This window comes from Typopeltis vanoorti, chromosome 2 (assembly GCF_054136105.1).
Source record: "Typopeltis vanoorti isolate ZY-2024b chromosome 2, IOZ_Tvanoo_1.0, whole genome shotgun sequence".
NCBI classification, from domain to species: Eukaryota; Metazoa; Arthropoda; class Arachnida; order Uropygi; family Thelyphonidae; genus Typopeltis; species Typopeltis vanoorti.
Genome location: NC_143550.1, coordinates 138,239,921 through 138,260,659, shown reverse-complemented (window position 1 = coordinate 138,260,659; position 20,739 = coordinate 138,239,921). Strand labels below are relative to the sequence as shown.

General features: G+C 36.6%; 1 protein-coding gene across 1 annotated transcript in view; it reads right to left on the bottom strand.

Annotated features, from left to right (window-relative positions):
* Nucleotides 1-20,739, bottom strand: part of Mp (collagen XV/XVIII-type protein multiplexin) — a 339,834-nt gene that overhangs the window by 77,354 nt on the left and 241,741 nt on the right. The window contains exon 17 of the mRNA XM_090402408.1: nt 14,024-14,048. Within this exon, the coding sequence (XP_090258534.1) occupies nt 14,024-14,048 (25 nt within the window). The remainder of the gene's footprint in view (nt 1-14,023; nt 14,049-20,739) is intronic.

Here is a 20,739-nt window from a genome sequence, read left to right as displayed (position 1 = left end):
TTTACATCATTACTAACTTCCGATCTACAATTTATCTCCAAATCAGTCTGTTACCTGTCAAAACTCCAACATTATCAGATCTATCTTCTAAGGCACTTTTTTACCATATCAATCCACCTATATCTTGGTCTTCCTCTGGGTCTTTTTCCTGCCAACCTGAAAGAGAACATATCTTTTGCTAAGTCTATTCTCTCCCATTCTGCTTAAGTGACCATACCACCTGAGATTAGCTCTGCTAATGCATTCCTAACATCATGTTCCAACATAAAAATGCACACAAATTCACATGGAGAGAAGAGGCTAGGAATAAGAAAAGTCTCATTGACTATGTTATTGTTGATAGTGATGTTTTCTCCCTGATGCAGGACACCAGAGTGCACAGAGGATTTGAAATTGGAAGTGATCACTATTTAGTCTTGAGCAGGATGAAATTGAATTTCATATTGAAAAGAATAACATGTAAGAAAGTTTTAAAGCGAATAAAAGTTGAGTAGCTCTCAAATGTGAACTGTAGACTAAAATACAAAAAGATTATTGAAGAAAAAATGAAAGAATTTGAGAACAGGAATCAAACCTTGGAGATTCAGTGGCAAACTCTGAAGAAAACATTGATTGATTCTGCCAGAGAGGCATGTGGTGAGGTTGTCTGCAAGGATAAAAAAATCAGAACTCCCTGGTGGACACAGGAAGTTAAAGAGGCAGTGATGGAAAAGAAGAAAGCATATCAAAAGTTCCTGTCAAATAAGCTGACTTATTTGACAGGAACTTTTGATATTTTTTGCATTTGTCTCTATATTCTCTAAGAGCACAAGCTGACTTGTGCTCTTAGAGAATATAGAGATAAATGCAAGAATGCTAAACACTGTGTAAAACTAGCTAAACAAAAGTCATGGGAGGACTTTGACAAGAATATAGAAAATAAATATCAAGAAGGTGGCAAAATATTCTGGAGGTTGTTAAAGAAGCTTCGGAATGGAGGAAAGAGTGCTGTAAAAGGAGTTAGAGATGATAAAGGTGACATGAAAACAGGAGAAAAAGATATCCTTGAGGTATGGAGTAATTACTTTGAAAAACTGCTAAATGAAACAAGCAGTGATGACAGCACAGTGGTAAAAAACACTGACCAGGCATGCAGTCAGGAATACATATCCATACTTGAAGTAGAAAAAGCCATCAAAGGCTTGAAATGTGGAAAGGCAGCAGGAGTAGATGATATTCGACCAGAAATGCTGAGTGTATGGTGGTATAAGAGTCTTACAGTGGCTGCACTGCATAGTTCAGAAAGCCAGGACAGAGGGACGAATTCCTGATGATTGGAGTAGAGCTCTAATAGTACCCATATATAAAAAGGGAAATAAAACTGAATGTGAGAATTACAGAGGTATTTCCCTACTGAGTGTTCCTGGCAAGATCTATGCAAGTATACTTGAGAAACGGTTGAGAAGAATTTTGGAAGGAAAGCTTGGTGAAGAACAAGCTGGATTCAGGCCAAATAGAGGCTGTCAGGATCAGATCTTCACTTTTAGACAAATAGTCGAGAAAGCATGGGAATATAACAAAGATCTGTATTTAAGTTTTGTCGATTTGGAAAAGGCATATGACAAGGTGCCAAGAGAGAAACTATTCAATACGCTGCAGTTATATGGTGTCAATGGGTCATTATATCAAGCAATACTTAGTCTTTATTTCAGGTGTAAGTCAGCAGTTATTGAAGGAAGTACAGGAAGATGGTTTAATGTTAAATCTGGTGTGAGACAAGGATGTACATTATCTCCTCTGTTATTCATTATCTATATGGATCACATTATGAAGGAAAGTGGTATTAAACATGCTATCAAAATTGGAGATGTTAATGTCAGCTCTTTGCTTTATGTGGATGATGTTATACTTCTAAATAAATCCGCTACAAGTCTGCAAGATTCTCTGACTAAATCAAATAGCTGTTGTAATAGATATGGTATGAAGGTCAGCAATAAAAAGACAAAGACAATGAAAATAGGCAGAATCATTGAAAATGTCAACTGTGTTGTGAATGGAGAACCTGTGGAACAAGTAAAACATTTCAGCTACTTAGGCACGATTTCTAGTGAAGATGGTAAATTAAATATAGAAATAGACAACAGAATCAGTAAAGCTGGTATGGTGGGAAGACAATTGAATAAATTCATATGGAATAAGAGAGAAATTAGTATGAACACTAAATTAGCTGTATACAAGACAGTGTTCAAACCAGTTTTAACTTATGGATCTGAGAGCTCTGTCAGTAATAAAACACTTGACCAAAGACTAGAGACTGCAGATATGAGAGTCCTGAGAAAGATTATAGGCATGAACAGATGGCATCAATGGCAATATCATATTATAAACGAGGATATTAGGAAAGAACTTGACATTGTCAGCATCCAAGAATGCGTTAGCAGAGCTAATCTCAGGTGGTATGGTCACCTAAACAGAATGAGTGAAGAAAGATTAGCAAAACAAGTGTTCTCTGTCAGGTTGGCAGCAAAACGACCCAGAGGTAGACCAAGATATAAGTGGATTGATACGGTACAAAGTGCCTTAGATGATAGAAATATAAGATCTGATAATGTTGAAGTCTTGACAAGTAACAGACTGATTTGGAGGAAAATTGTAGATAGGAAGTTAGTAATGATGTAATTTTTTTCATGTAGTACTATCATATCCTGTACACCCCCTTGAGGGTACATGGCAGGAATTTGATGATGATGATGATAATGCATTCCTGAATGCTGACAATGTCAAGTTCTTTCCTAATACCCTCGTTTTTAATATGATATTGCCATTGATGCCATCTGCTCATGCCCCTAATCTTTCTCAGGACTCTCATATCTGCAGTCTCTAGTCTTTGGTTAAGTGGTTTACTTCTGACCCAGCTCTCAGATCCATAAGTTAAAATTGGTTTGAACACTGTCTTGTATACAGCTAATTTAGTGTTTTGGCTAATTTCTCTCTTATTCCATATAAATTTATTCAGTTGACTTCCTACCATACCAGCTTTGTTGATTCTGTTGTCTATTTCCAAATTTCATTTTCCATCTTCACTAAAAATCGTGCCTAAGTAGCTGAAATGTTTTACTTTTTCTATATATTCAACTGCATTGTGAATGGAGTTGAAACTATGCTTATACCTATTTTCATTGTCTTTGTCTTGTTATTGCTGCCCTTCATGCCATATCGATTACAACAGTTATTCAATTTAGTCAGGGAATCTTGCAGACTTGCAGCGGATTTATTTAGACGTATAACACCGGTCTGCATAAAGCAAAGAGCTGACATTAACATCTCCAATTTTGATATCAGATTTAATACCACTTTCCTTCATAATGTGATCCATATAGATAATAAATAACAGAGGGAATAATGTGCATCCTTGTCTGACGCCAGATTTAACATTAAACTATCTTCCTGTACTTCCTTCAATTCTAACTGCTGACTTACAATTCAAATTAAGACTAAGCATTGCTTGATATAATGCCACACTGACACCATATACCTGTAGCGTTTTGAATAGCGTCTCTCTTGGCACCTTGTCATATGCCTTTTCCAGATCTACAAAACTTAAATACAGATCTTTGTTATCTCTTTCATTTAAGGTTACATGGTGATCAGCACTCATATTTATGAATTTAGGGACACAAAACACACATGTTGAAAAGATTATTTTACTGATTAATAATAAAATAGTAACTTGACATTTCGACCCCTGTATTGAGGTCATCATCAGAAGGATACATGTGTATAAGAACAAAGCTACATGCTGTTGCACTCTATACAGATAAATTACATCTACGTTGTTAACTAATCTTTTTTCCTAGCCTGCCCTCTAGTGATATAAAAAAAAAAATTACCAATAAAAACTACAATAAACTCTGCTAAAGTCCTCATATTAGGATTCTTCTGGAATTATACAGTTTATATTGTTATATTTATATTGTGAATGGTTTTTATACTGTATCCATTTTTTATAAAGGTATGTTTGATGGGCTCATATTCATGGTTAAGAGCTTGTTCATTTGAACAAATGGTTTGAGCTCTGTGTTTAAGGGTGCATATGACTCCTAGTTTTTGTGTTGGGTAGTGATAAGAAGTTTTGTGTATGTACTGGCCTGTGTGTGTAGGTTTGCAGTAAACTGAGAAGGAGAGACAGCCTGAAGGAAGACGTGTGACGAGTGTGTCTAGGAACGGAAGAGAGTTATAATTAAAAGAAACACATGTATTAACCACATTGAAAATTATTTAATTGTAAATATTTCATCCTAAGTATCTTAGGACATCATCAGTACAGTAGTTTTAAACAATAATAGGAATAACAAACAGTTAGGGTACATGATTACAATAGAATCTCATTAAACGTGCATAACGTGCTGAAGTAGTACAAAAAAATAAAAAATAAAATAAATAAATAAAAAATAATAATAATAATAATTATTTAATACAATTTTGTATGACAATTTCTCATACTTTAGGAATAGTAAGAATGTCGTTGCGGTTTAAGTGTGGTCTGTGTAGTAGGGGTTCAGAACTTTCTTTGTATAAACATTCATGTTTATATAAAGATCTATGTAAAAGTTTAGACTTTTCCCAATGGATCCTATGGTTTGGATTTTCAATTCTGTGTTGAGAGAGGCCAGATTTCTGCGGTTTAAAAAGATGAATGTGATCTTGATGTTCCGAGATGCGTTTCTGAACAGACCTACCTGTCTGTCCAAAGTAAGATAATTTGCATGAGCATGGAATCTCATAAACGCCAGGTAACATCAAAGGTGAGAGTTTGTCCTTAGGAGAAGGTAACAAGTTGTAAATTTGGTTGATAGGTTTGTAAGTAGTGGCAAAATTGTATTTCTTCATAATTTTAGAAATACGTTCTGAGATGCCTTTAACGTAAGGTATGGGAATCCTATGGACTTCTTCCTGTCTGGTTTGATGTGTGGAGAAGTGACTACTGATGATTTTTTGAGTTGTTTTAGGATTATATCCATTTAGGATGGCTGTATTATTGATTACTTTTAATTCCTGAGAATGTAGGCTTGCGAAAGACAGACGTGGCAATGGAACCGTCTTCGTTTCTTTGGATGTGTAAATCCAAAAAGGAGATACCCTGTGGAGATTCTTTTTCTAACGTAAAGTTGATGCAATGATGAAGAAGGTTAATTTTATCTAGAAACAGTTGTAATTCATGTTCGGGATGATCCCAGACTGCAAATACGTCGTCAACATATCTTAACCAAATTTTTGGTTTGGGTTCAAAAGTGAATATTTTTTCCTCAAGGTGTTCTAGAAACAAGTTTGCTAGGTTTGGTGATAAAGGAGATCCCATTGCTGTTCCTTCTTCTTGCTTGTAAATTTGACCTTTGTAAATTTGACCTTTCCAGATGAAGTAACCTGATGCAATAACAAACTTGAACAATTGAACTATATCAGATGGAAATTTGTGAGTTAGTAATTCTATTGTTTCTTTATGGGGAATGTTTGTGAAGAGGGAGACAATGTCGAAGCTGATTAACAAGTTAGTTTTTGATAGTTGAATGTCTTTAATTTTTGTGTGAAACTCAGTAGAATTTTTGATTGAAGAAACTGAGTGGCGGAGAAGGTTAGATAAGAATCTTGATAACTTGCATGTTGGACAGCTGATACAGTCTACGACGGGTCTAAGTGGAACAATAGTTTTGTGTAGCTTAGGTAAGCCATAAATTCTAGGAGGTCTTAAGTTTTTTGATTGTTTCTTCATCTAAGAAGGAAGTTTCATTAAGTAGCTTATTTAATTTTCTGAGTTGACGTTTCGTGGATCATAATCCAATTTGGCGTAAGTATTACGATCTCGAAGAAGTAAATTCATTTTTCGGTCATATGAATTGGTATCAAGAACCACAATGGTATTTCCTTTATCAGCTCTAGTAATGATTATATTTTTGTTATGTTTTAAGGAAATAATAGCTTTCAATTCTGATGGTGGGATATTTAATTCTGAAGGTTTGGCATTGTAGATCACTTTAGCTACTTCGAATCGAAGTCTGTTGGCTTCAATACTGGAGAGATGTTTGATGTTTCTTTCTATATTATGTATGAAGTCTAAATATGGGAAACACTTTAGTGAAATCGCAAATTTATGGCCTCTTGCTAGAACATTTAATTCATCTTTTGTTAGTGGACGGTTATATAAATTGACTACCCATTTTTCCGTTGGTAATTTGTTAGTGATCTTTTTTGATCGATTTAATAGATTAAGGTATTTAATATGCAGAGCACTATTGCTTTTATCAAAAGCTTTTTTTCCCGAATTCTTTGAGACAATTATAATTAATTGTAGCAATTCTTGATTTAACGTATTTGACAAGTCTGTTTCTAGTTCTGTAATATTTAAATTGTTTGTTGCTAGTTCATACTTAGGCACTTGTAACTGATTGAGTAGTAAGGAATGACTTGCTTTTTGATAGATTTTATGGGCACCTGGAGATTTGATGGCTTCCATCAGTTTTGCAAAGGCTGGAATAAGATTATCGCGTCTGCACTTTTTATAAAAAAGATATTCTAGCTCGTAGCTTACCCTGTTTTAATTGCAGTTTTCCTAGTAAGTTTGTCTTCTGCGCTGTCATTTCCCCGTGAAGGAATAAAATTATTTTAAATAACGAAACCTGTGGTGCGATCATCATTAAAAGAAACACACGTATTAACCACAGTGATTTCTTTTAATTATGATCACACCACAGGTTTCATTATTACAAAGGTGAGAGTTTGTCCTTAGGACAAACTCTCACCTTTGATGTTACCTGGCGTTTATGAGATTCCATGCTCATGCAAATTATCTTACTTTGGACAGACAGGTAGGTCTGTTCAGAAACGTATCTCGGAACATCAAGATCACATTCGTCTTTTTAAACCGCAGAAATCTGGCCTCTCTCAACACAGAATTGAAAATCCAAACTATAGGATCCATTGGGAAAAGTCTATACTTTTACATAGATCTTTATATAAACATGAACGTTTATACAAAGAAAGTTCTTTGTATAAACTACACAGACCAAACTACACAGACCAAACTTAAACCACAACGACATTCTTACTATTCCTAAAGTATGAGAAATTGTCATACAAAATTGTGTTAAATAATTATTATTTTTATTTATTTATTTATTTTTTTTTTTTGTACTACTTTAGCACGTTATGCACGTTTAATGAGATTCTATTGTAATCATGCGCCCTAACTGTATGTTATTCCTATTATTGTTTAAAACTACTGTACTGATGATGTCCTAAGATACATGAAATATTTACAATTAAATAATTTTCACTGTGGTTAATACATGTGTTTCTTTTAATTATGATCGCACCACAGGTTTCGTTATTTTAAAAAGGAAGAGAGTTGTTTTTTTGTATTTCAATGGTGAATTGGATGCGTTTGAGTTGTTTGTTCAGGTAGCTAAGGAATGTATCTAGTGTTTCGCCGCCGTGGGGCCAAATGGCGAAAATAATGTCGACGTATCTGGACCAAGTTTTGGGCTTTAGGCATGCCGATTCTAGAGCTTGTTGCTCAAAGTCTTCCCAGAATTTATGGCCTGCCAAAAGTACACAAAACAGACATGCCATTAGGTTCAATTGTGGAAGGAATCGACAGTCCGAATTACTACTTAGTCAAAAAATTAGCGGCCACAATCAAGGAATTGGTTGGTCATTCCCCTTCCTACATAAAAAATACACAACAATTCATAAACAAAATTAAAAATATTACACTCAATGACCAAGATCTATTAGTCAGCTTTGACATAACTTCCCTTTTCACCAATGTCCCAATCACTGATACTATCTTACTCTTACAGAACATATTTCCACATGACATCACGGCCCTCTTTGTCCACATACTTCACTCCGGATATTTTGTGTGGCAAAATAATTTTTACCTTCAAAAAGAGGGTATACAGCCATGGGCTCACCACTTTCCCCCCCAATAGCAAACTTTTATATGGAAGACTTTAAGCAACGAGCTCTAGAATCGGCGTGCCTAAAGCCCAAAATTTGACCAAGATACGTCAACGATATTTTCGCCATTTGGCCCCACGGCCGCGAGGCACTAGATATATTCCTTAGCCACCTGAACAAAACAACACAAACGCATCCAATTCAACATTGAAATAGAAAAAAACAACTCTCTTCCGTTCCCTTCAGGCTGTCTCTCCTTCTGAGTTTACTGCAAACACACACAGGCCAGTACATACACAAAATTTCTTATCACCACCCAACACAAAAACTAGGGTTCATAAGCACTCTTAAACACAGAGCTCAAACCATTTGTTCAAATGAACAAGCTCTTAACCATGAATATGAGACCATCAAACATACCTTTATAAAAAATGGACAGTATAAAAACCATTCACAAGATCCTCCACAAAGATACCACTAATAACAAAAAAGATTTCAAGAATGCTATTGGTATACCATATGTTAGAGGCATTTCAGCAAAAATAGACAGAACACTACACAAATACAACATCAAAACCACCTTTAAACCCCCGACAAAATTAAGACACCTTAGTTCTTCCAAGGATCCCTGCCACACCTAGCCCACCCAGGGGTTTACAAAATAGTTTGCACATGTAACATACCATACATAGGGGAAACAGGGTGAACCATCCCAATCAGAAAGGATGAACACAAACGACACATAAAATACCTCCATTTAGGAAAAACCGGCCTTTCTGACCATGCACTCCAAACATACCACAGAACTGATTGGAAAGGTACCAAGTCCCTACACAGCACCAAAACCTGGTTCGAGCGGAAATTCAAGGAAGCATGTGAAATGCTCAAACATGATCCGAATCTGAATAAAAATGATGGTCTAACCATTCCAAGAATGTGGAGGATCCATCTGCAACCTTCATAGCAACCACGAAGAAAAATCTCAATACAAGAAGATTTGGTAAAGTTTTTTTTTTTTTTTTTTTCTGAATAATCAATAGCAACCTGTACTGTACAAATCCAGAAGATAATCGTAATATAACAATATAAACTGTATAATTCTAGAAGAATCCTAGTATGTGAGGACTTTAGAAGAGTTTATTGTAGTTTTTATTGGTAATTTTTTTAATCACTAGAGGGCAGGCTAAGAAAAAAAGATTAGTTAACAATGTAGATGTAATTTACCTGTATAGAGTGCAACAGCATGTAGTTTGGTTCTTATACACAAGTATCCTTCTGATGATGACCTCAATACAGGGGTCGAAACGTCAAGTTATTATTTTATTATTAATCAGTAAAATAATCTTTTCAACACGTGTTTTGTGTCCCTAAATTCATAAATATGAGATCTTTGTTATGTTCCCATGATTTCTCAACTATCTGTCATAAAGTGAAAATCTGATCCTGTCAGCTCTATTTGGCCTGAATCCAGCTTGTTCATCACCAAGCTTCTCTTCCACAATCCTTCTCAAGTATACTTGCATATATCTTACCAGTAACACTCAGTAATGCCTCTGTAATTCTCACATTCAGTATTATTTCCCTTTTTTATATATTGTTACTATGAGAGAGCTCTATCCAATCATCTGGAATTCATCCCTCTGTCCAGGCCTTCTGAACTATGCAATGCAGCCACTTTAAGACTTTTATTTTTATACCTCCATACCTGTGCATTTCTGGTCGAATATCATCTACTCCTGCCTTTCCACACTTCAGGCTTTTGATGACTTTTTCTACTTCAAGTATGTATATGTATTCCTGACTGCATGCCTGCTGAATGTTTTTAGCACTGTGCTGTCATCACTGCTCGTTTCATTTAGCAATTTTTCGAACTAATTACTCCATACCTCAAGGATATCTTTTTTCTCCTGTTTTCATTTCACCTTTATCATCTCTAATTCCTTTTACAGCACTCTTTCCTCCATTTCTGACATTCTTTAACAACCTCCAGAATATCCAGCCATCTTCTTAATATTTATTTTCTATGTTCTTACTAAAGTCCTCCCATGACTTCTGTTTAGCTAGTTTTACACAGTGTTTAGCATTCTTACATTTGTCTCTGTATTCTCTAAAAGCACAAGCTGACTTATTTGCCAGGAACTTTTGATATGCTTTTGATATTCTTTTCCTTCACTGCCTCCTCTTCCTGTGTCCACCATGGAGTTCTGATTTTTCTATCCTTGCAGACATCCTCACCACATGCCTCTTTGGCTGAATCAATCAGTGTTTTCTTCAGGGCTTGCCACTGAATCTCCAAGGTTTGGTTTCTGTTCTCAAACTCTTTCATTTTTTCTTCAACAATATTTGTGTATTTTAGTCTACAGTTCACATCTGAGAGCTGCCCAACTTTTATTCACTTTAAAACTTTCTTACATGTTCTTCTCTTCAATATGAAATTCAATTTAATTCTGCTCAAGACTAAATGGTAATAACTTCCAATTTCAAATCCTCTGTACACTCTGGTGTCCTGCACCATAGAGAAAACATCACTATCAACAATAACATAGTCAACGAGACTTTTCTTATTCCTTGCCTCTTCTCTCCATGTGAATTTATGCACATTTTATGTTGGAACATGGTGTTAGTAATAACCAGTCCATGTCCTGATCAGAAATCCAAAAGGTATTTGCCATTATTATTAGCTTTGCTCTTTTCTCCAAATTTTCCCAAAATATTTCTGTATGTCTCACAATCATTTCCTACTCTGCTATTTAGATCCCCAACAAGGACTAACTTTTCCTTTCTTTTTCATTGTGTCAGTTGCTTTCTCTATAGCCTCAAAAAATTCCTCCACTTCTACCTTCGTAGAACCTTCTGTGTGACCATAGGCACAAATAAATCACATTGTCCAGTTTCCCATTCTCGTATTTGCCCACATCACTCTACTCGAGACTGCCTGCCATTCAAGAATATTAGCTTTGTATTTAGTGTTGAATACTATGGCTACTCCTTCTTTTCCTTGATTATCATTGCCTGATTATAACATTTTGTATTTATTACTCAGATAAATCTCACCAGTTTTTGTTTCAGTCATCCGTATCATGTCGATCTGGTACTTATCCAATTCCTCAGCTAGCTACATTTCTTTGCCATTCGGCTTCTTATGTTGATGATACTGATCTTGAACTCTGGTAATGTTGAGTTGGGGTAAGTTTTATGATTTGTTCCAGTGGCTGATTTTTCGCTGTTTGTTTGCCCTGGTTCCCTGGCAAAAACAATGGGGGTTTTGTTTAACCAGGCGACATCCCAGCCGGACTGAAATTCTGTCATGTTGTACAATCATTTGAAATTTTGGTTTAAGCCAATAAGAATACAATTTGGTGGGCTAAATCCCAAATTGCCAGCCCAACCTCGTTCGTTCAGTATCCAGGTAGATACCTAACAGAATGCACCACGAGAAGGTGAGGATTAAACATTAGATCAGAAGCCTTGATTGGTTCTTCACATTCCTTTAAAGGCCATGTGGAGATTTCCTCTCAGTTATACAGCTTTGATCCTTAAGCACCCCCTAATTCTGATCTAGAGTATTTTAAAATAAGATGATATACTTTTTTACTACTTGTATATGGGAATTATGACTTCTCTTTTAATCCAATCTTGGCATTTTCCTGCATCTAGTTTCCACTGATGACACCTCAATAAAAGATAATGTGCTTTTGCATTAACTGATGTGAAGTCATCAGCTTCTATATACAAGTAGCCTAATTGTGAAGATACTTTGCTTGCAAATTTTGTTTGCTTAAACAGAAACATAATTTATTGGCAAGTATAATTTACTGAGAAATTTTTAAATGTTTTATGTTAGAGAGAGTGAGAAAGAGAATCAATTTTCTATATTAAGAGCCAGAAATGTAAAAGTTGCTTAAAGCAAGCATCTGTTTCAAAAATTAAAAAAATAATAATAATAAAATAAAAAAAAAAGTTATGCTTTGCTTGTAAAATTGAAATACTAAGATCTGTTATCAAGAAACAAACTTGGCCATTTACTATATACTGATATCTAAATATCGGCAGGAATTTGATGATGATGATGATATCTAAATATAGCATACCAGTTCAAAACTAATGTCTTCTCTTTTATTATGTTTCTCAAAAAGAAAGATCAGATCAGGTCAAATTTAACAACTATGGTAAATCTGGCTTTTCTGATCATGCCCTAAATACTCTACATAGAACTGACTGGAAAGGCACCTGTTGTTTACATCGCACCAAAACATGGTTATGAGCATAATTTTAAGGAGGCTTGTGAAATTGTTATCAACCACCCTAATCTTAACAATAATGGTCATCTAAAAATCCCAAGAATGTGAATGACACATATTCATGTTCTCATGGCCAATCCTTCTCTCCTCATGAAGTTGAAGCCCCATTTTGCCTTTCCTGTGAAATCAACAATGTTCATTTCTCTTGCAAACCTTTCTGCCTAATACTGAATAAACTTGGTTGACACAGATATCTCACTCTGGTGCTGCTCCATAATCCAAGCCTCTGCTCCAAGTATGGCCATTTTGCTGGTTTTCCTCTTATGGCCCTCTTCCTTTTTGGCATCTTGAGTAGTTGTTCTTCCTATTTTCTCTATTGTGTAATCATACACTCAGTGGGAGGAGGTACAAACTGTCTCTCTGAAGCACTTTATTTCCATGTTCTTTTGCATAATTGATGACTTTTAACTTGAATTTTGAAGAATATGACAATTATTTTTTATTTTCAGACATTTTTATGCTAGTGCTCAAAATATTGTTAATGCATTAACTTACCCCGCCAACCAGTTGCAGACGTATGAATGCTTTCAGAGTTCTGATTGTTTTATTCAGAATCAGCCATTAATGACATCAATTGACAGCGTTAACAAAGGCTAGTGATTGGCAGAAGCCTATTCACGGAGACAAGGTACTGGCAGTTTCGCCACGGAAACCAGGGGTCTCTCAACCGTTTACCCCACCCCCCCCGTGTATAAACACGGGGGTAACCGTTTGAGAGACCCCCAATTTTTGGTCTAAAAATTTTAGAAAAAAGTATCATCTTATACACAGAAAAAAACGGTATATACATTACCAAACAGCACATTCTAATATAGTGGAGCCTATAGAATTAATTATTTGTTTTATTCAAACCACTTATGTAAATCAAACGAATTCCAGAATTGGATATCAGGACAGGGTCAGAGAGACAGAGAGGAATGATTAATGAAGAATCACTACTGTTATTCTGATCAAAAATAGGGCCATTTGATATTAATTTTCTTATTAAAAATCAATTTTTTCTATACTGTGTTCATATACTTCTAAGAATACAATGAACAAAAATTTCTTTAACACGTTCATTGCCAACTACGAGTATACCTGTAGTTGGTATATGAGCCTCCCAAGCCAACTATGAATATACTCGTATGTCGACAATTTGGTATATACTTGTGTGGTAACAAACTATGCCCGAGGAGCGTGGCAGCGAACTATGAGCCTTACAAGCCAACTATGAATATACTCGTGTGTTGACTCATACTGACCTCGAAGAAGTTAAATTGCTTGGTGTGCGGTACAAAACTATGCCCGAGGAGCGTGGCAGCGAACGTGTTAAAGAACAAGAAAAGTCTTATAAAGTGTAAACATCAAAATTTATAACACACATGAAGATTTCTTTTTTTGCTTCTTGAATAAGGAGAGACTCTCCCTCTCTCTCTCTCATATTGAAAAGGCAAAAGAAATCAAGATTTCTGACAGCATCAACAGATATGGTACAGTTAAACTAAACTGAATTTGGTATATACTCATATTCTAAAAATTTTAGAACCAAGATAATACACAACCCAAACATTTCAGCACAAACTTGTTCTGCTCCTATTTCACCAAATTCTGAATTACATATACTACTAAAATCAATTTATTTTCACAACTAATATTCTGGAAGCCAGATAAACCTTTGATTATTCTTCATATTTAAACCTTGATTGAATACGAATAATACAAGCCACAGAAGTCTTTGTTACATGTAATAAAATTATTTCTCCTACTATTAAAAAAATTAAAATATAATTTCAAAGCTATCTTACCTATATGGACAGTGTTTATTCCATCCTACAATAAAAAAAAAGTACTGTTATAGCTTTCTTTTAACTTTACATATACATAAAGATATGTGTGAAACAAATATTTAATACTTATTTTAATAATAATTTTTATGCTTAAATTCAGTTTTCTGAATTTATACTCTGTCATCATCATCATCAAATTTCTGATATGTACCCCAAGGAGATACTGTGATGGTACTATGTGATAAAATTACATTATTATTGCTAACTTCCTATCAACAATTTCCCTCTAAATTAGTCTATTATCTGTCAGAACTCTGGTATTATCAGATATTATATTTCAGTCTTTTAATGCTTGAACTGCATCAAATGGTCTACATCTCAGTCTTCCTCCTTTCTAACATATCCTTGTCACCATGAAAACCCAGTGACCAAATCTGCATACAATAATCCATATGAAGCCTGATCAAGGCTTTATACAATGGCATCATAATCTCTTTATTTCTGCATGTCAGGGTCCTTGGCATAATTGCTATTAATCAATGTGACATTTTCACAACTTGTGCAATGTGGCCTCTGAAGTTCAGGTCCTTATCCACCACTGCTTCCAGATCTCTCATCTCCTCTACCTCCTTTAAAGTGAGTGAGATTATTGCCAATCAATAATCATATATTTTATGTGTGGTTCCCATCTACAAAAGGTTATCATAAACCTATAGTACATTTTGTACGATGCCATTTTTTTTGCCCATTTTTATCAATTTCATATATTTTTTTGTAATTGTTTTATTTATTTTATACAGTCTGAAAACCATGCTCTAGAGGCCGAACATGGAACTTTTTCAAGCCAATTCAGGACCCCAATAAGTCAATATATAGGCAGTCAAAATAATAATAATAATAATAATATTATGACATGACACCTCCACAGAAACCTAGAACTCAATGAAGGAGCCACTCTATACTACACAATATGTCTGTATCACACAATCTACCACCAACTACACAGCATTTTTGCCTGTTAATTGCATGTCTTATGGGCAGGATGTCTGTTTTGCAAGAAGAAAACACAACTCATTAAAAATTATTATTAAGAAAGACAAAGGTTTATTTTTCATTTGTTTGCCGATTATTATTATTATTATTATTATTATTATTTGAGACCTTCAGAGAAAAAGGACTCATCGAGGGAGGTTATAAATCAATCAAACCAGCCGTCATACTTTCCCTTAAATTCATTCACACTAGATGCACTCACTACCCCCTAAAGGCAAATTATTCCACTCACTCACTGCTCTCTGGGAGAAAAACCAAGCTCTTACCACTTTCTTGACTGTGAACAAACTCAACTTCCATGGATCCTCTATGTTCTCTCCCCACCTTCTATATAATGAGAAATTTCATCAGTTGATATCCTATAACACCCATTCAAAAGTTTACAGACCTCTATCATTATCACTATCTTAACCAGAGTCTGCAGTCCACATACTCGCAATATGTCCTCATAATCTAAATCCCATAATCCAGATATTATCTTTGTAACTCATACAACGATTGAACTCAAGCATCAAACTATATGCCTATCTGTGTGTCAGGTGTTGTGGTTAAGTTGTTGGAGAAGCTTGTGAGAACTAGGATCCAGAGTTGGGTTGACAACAATGGTATTATCTTTGATGGACAGCATGGATTTGCTAAAGAGAGGTTATGTTTTAGTAACCTACTTACTTATTACAATAAAGTGACTGTTTCCTTGGACAGAGGAGACGGATACACAGTAATATACTTGGATTTTGCAAAGGCTTCTGATAGAGTACCTCATGATAAGTTGACAGTCAAACTAGAGCAGATGGGGTTGGATATTTTATTACTGCATTGGATATAGCACCCCCATACACAACTTCTTGATACGGGGGGGGGGGATATCCAGGAAAAGGAAAGTCACTAGTGGAGTGCTCAGAGGTCTGTTTTAGGGCCATTACTGTTTAACTTGTATATTAATGATATTGGCAAAGATTTGGATGGAGATATTCAGTTGTTTGCAGATGATGCAAAGTTGGGACGAACCATAAAGAGTAGTGAAGATGTTGTGGCCTTACAAGAAGACTTGAATAAATTGAGTGATTGGGCACGGAAATGGGGATGTGAGTCCAACGTTGCAAAATGTAAAGTTTTAAAATTTGGAAAACAAAAATGGGATGCATAATTTATGCTTGGTGAGAATATATTGTTGGAGGTAGAGGAAATAAGAGGTCTGGGGGTGATAGTGGATAAGGATCTAAAATTTAGGGGATACATCAATAAAATTGTGAAGACAACACAAAGTCTTCTGGGAATGATGTGGCGGATACTGACATGTAGAAGTAGGGAGATGCTTGTTCCATTGTATAAGGCTTTGATTAGGCCACACATGGATGATTGTGCCCAGATTTGGTCACCAGGTTTTCAGAAGGATGTTGGAAAGGGTCCAAAGGTGACTGACTAAGGTAGTTTCTGACCTCTGGAATGTCGAGTATGAGGAAAGATTGAGAAGATGTAATTTGCAGAGTCTGGTGGACTGGAGGAAGAGGGGGAGATATGACAGAGACCTCCAAGTTGGTAAGGGGTTGTTATAGGATCAATGGTGGAGACGTTCTACAGAGAATAGTAGGAGATCAGGGGAGAACCAGAGGTCATTCCTGGAAACTGTATAATGAGGGTGTGAGTAGGGGAGTGAGCGGCAGGTTTTTTTCGTGCAGAGTTGTGAATGATTGGAATGCCTTGCCTGAGAGGGTGTTGTCTGCAAGCAGTTTGAGTGTGTTTAAGACACGGTATGATGAGATGTGTGTGTGTGATAAAAGGACCTCCCAGATGAGTCTTTGACTCCATGAGGTCTTGGGGTAATAATAATAATAATAACTCTTCTTTGCATCTTTTCCACAGCTTCTTTATCCCCTTGAAACTCGGGAGACCAAATCTGTGCACAGTACTGGGGTCTGTATTGTTTAACTTTTATATCAATGATATTGTCAGTGGATTGCAGGGGGATATTCAGATGATGTGAAGCTGGGAAGGGTTATTAGTAATAGTGCAGATGTGGCAGCCCTGCAAGAAGATTTGAATAAACTAGACAGATGGGCAAATGAATTGGGGTCTCAGTTTAATGCAGCAAAATGTAAGGTCTTGAGGTTTGGGTCACAACGATGGGACACTACATACTCTATAGGAGGAGTTATACTGGAGGAAGCAGGGGAAACAACAGATCTGGGGTTAACGATTGATAGAAACCTGAAATTCCGGAGACATATTGCGAAGGTGGTAAAGGTAACACAGAGGACTGCTGCAATGAGAAGGATGCTGACCTGCGGAGCTAAAAGAGTTATTGTTCCATTGTATAAGACCCTGATTAGACTACTGCTCTCAAATTTGGTCCCCAGGATTTGATGAAGATAAATTAATTGTGGAAAGGGTACAGAGACAGATAACAAAGACAGTTTCAGGAATGTGCAATGTTAATAATGACGATCGGCTGAGGGAATGTGGACTGCAGAGTTTGGTGGATAGAAGAAGGAGAGGTGATATGATCAAGACTTTTAAACTGTTGAGAGGCAGTTACATGGTGGACATTGGGGAGTTCTTTCACTTGGTGGAACAACAGGTAGGAGCAATGAAAGGGGGGAGCATCCCTGGAAGTTACGAAAGGAAGCTGTGAGCAAGAGGTTGAGGAGTGGTTTCTTTGCGTGGAGGGTGGTTGAACCATGGAATGCATTGCCTGAGAGAGAGTGGTGAGAGCAAGAGTGGTCAATGAGTTGAAGGAGTGGTATGATAGACTTTGTGTTTTCTAGGATGTACCTCCCACGATGAATCTTTTGACTCCATGGAGGCCTGAATAATAATAATAATAATAAGTGATGACTTATGTCCTCTAAGAGTGGAGGCTTTAGAATGCAGTGACACTAATGATTTTGAAAGCATATGGTGTGAGGTAGAGGTGGGCAAGATAGGATATTTAGTGGGGGTGTTGCTACAAACCAAGGAGCACAGAGGGTGGTGACAGGAGATGTTTAGACAGTTGAGCTTGGCAAGTGCAAGAAGAATGATTATTATGGGAGATTTTAACTACAGCAGAATAAATTGGAGAGGAAGATGCATGTAGCAATAAAGGAATCGAATTTCTAGAATTCTTGAGGGACAAATGTCTTAAGCAACATGTAATAGAGGGAACAAGAGGTTCAAGAGTTTTGGATTTGGTCATAGCATCAAAAGTGTTGATAATAACTGAGATGACATCTCTCCCACCAGCTGGAGAGAGTGACCATGTGGTTTTGACTTGGAAGATGAACAGACATGCAGGAGTATCAAAGAGATGGAAACGTATGTGGAATTATAAGGCAGGTGATTATAATAGTCCTAGTATCAACTTGGGGAAGTTTCATGGAGGTAGGAATTGGAAGGCCAGGATATCATTAGTGCTTGCGAAATTGTGAAGGAATATTTGTTAGCAGCAATAGTAAGCTGTATTCCACAAGCGAAGAGGACACAAATTGGTGTCAAGTGGATGATAAACAATATTAAACAGTAAATGCATGTGAAAAAGAGGCTATGGAAGAGATATAAGAAGACAGATGAAGAGAAGATGCATGAAGAATATAAGACACAGGCCAGAAGAGTTGCTAGTATGGTAAGGAAGGCGAAACTGGAATATGAGAGGAGATTGGCCCTAAGATCTAAAGAAAATCCTAGGGAATTTTTTAGCTATGTGGCCAGTAGGAGGAGAAATGATTATGGAAGAAATGTGGGATAGAAATGGAAATAGAGTGAGTGATGCAGAGGACATAGTGGAATTGTGCAATGAACACTTTATTGGAGTATTTCATCCCGGAGAAGTAAATTTTAATACTAGAGGGATAGGGCAGGTTTGAGGTTTAGAGATGCAGGAGGAGAGTGTGTTTCAAATACTGAGTACTCTGGATGTTAGTAAAGCTATGCGACTGGATGGCATTTCACCATGAGTTTTGAGAGAATGTGCTAAAGAACTGACAGTTCCTTTGACCTGGCTTTTCAATGAAAGTCTGGCAAAGGGAAAGGTGCCCAGGGAATGGTAGGAAGGTAAGATACTGCCATTGCATAAGTGTGGTAGCAGACTGGAAGTGTCTAATTCTAGGCCAGTTTGTGTTTCATCGGTAGTTGTTAAGATCTTGGAGAAATTAGTGACAGGCCATATACAGCATTGGGCAGATGAGGGTAATGTTATCTGTGAGAGTCAACATGGATTTGTTAAGGGACATTCTTGTTTTAGCAATATGCTAGCCTTTTATGATAAAGTTACAAGAGCATTAGATGAGGGAAAGGCATATACTGCCATTTTTCTAGACTTAGCAAAGACATTTGACAGGGTGCCACATGATAAACTGATATTTAAGTTGCAGCACATGGGTCTGGATGTCAGATTGGTCAACTGGATTCAGGATTGGCTGTCCAATAGGTATCAGAGGGTTGTGTATAGTGGGGCTGTTTCAAGGAGGCAGAAGGTTACAAGTGGGGTCCCATAGGGCTCAGTACTGGGACCTATATTCTTTAACCTTTATATCAATGACATTGTCAGTGGATTGCAGCTGGATATTCAGTTGTTTGTGGATGATGTGAATCTGGGAAGGGTTATTAGTAATAGTGCAGATGTGGTAGCCCTGCAAGAGGATTTGAATAAACTAGACAGATGGGCAAATGAATGGGGATATCAGTTTAATGCAGAAAATGTAAGGTCTTGAGGTTTGGGAAACATTGATGGAATGCTGTATACTCTATTGGAGGAGATATATACTGGAGGAAGTAGGGGAGACAAGAGATCAGGGGTTGATAGAAACCTGAAATTCAGAGAACATATTGCGAAGGTGGTGAAGTTAACGCAGAGGTTTGTTGCAATACTGAGAAGGACACTGACCTGCAGAGATAAAAGAGTTATCATTCCGTTGTATAAGACCCTGATCAGACCACACTTAGACTCTTGGTCTGAGATTTGATACCCAGGATTTGAAGGGGATAAATTAATTGTGGAAAGGATACAGAGGTGGATAACAAAGATTGTTTCAGGATTGTACAATGTTAGTTATGAGGATCGGCTGAATGTGCACTGATATGATTGAGACTTTTAAACTGTTGAATGGTGGAGTTCTTTGGCTTGTTGAACAGCATGAAGGAGTGATGACAAGGGGCCATCCCTGAAAGTTATGAAAGGAAGCTGTGAGCAAGAGGATGAGGAGTGGTTTCTTTGCATGGAGGGTGGTTGAACCATGGAATTCATTGCCTGATAGAGAGGTGAGAGAGAGAGAGAACGGTCAGTGAGTTTAAGGAGTGGTATGATAGAGTTTGTGTTTCCTAGGAGGAACCTCCCGCAATGAGTCTTGATAGACTTTGTGTTTCCTAGGAAGGACCTCCCATGATGAGTCCTTTGACTCTATGGAGGCTTGAGTAATAATGATAATAATAATAATAATAACAATAATAATCCAGGTGTGGTCTTATCAAAGCCTTATAAAGAGGCAAAATGACTTCCTTATCCTTACGTGTCAAGATTCGCTTCAACATTGCAATTATCCTCTGATTTGTATTTGCAACTTTTGGTATGTGACCTTTGAACTTTAAATTCTTATCAACCAATACACCAAGATTCCTTGCCTCTTCAGTTTCTTGTAGCATAACCCCGCTAATATAATATGCCGCTGGAATTCTAATCATGCCAAAGTGCATAACTTTACACTTAC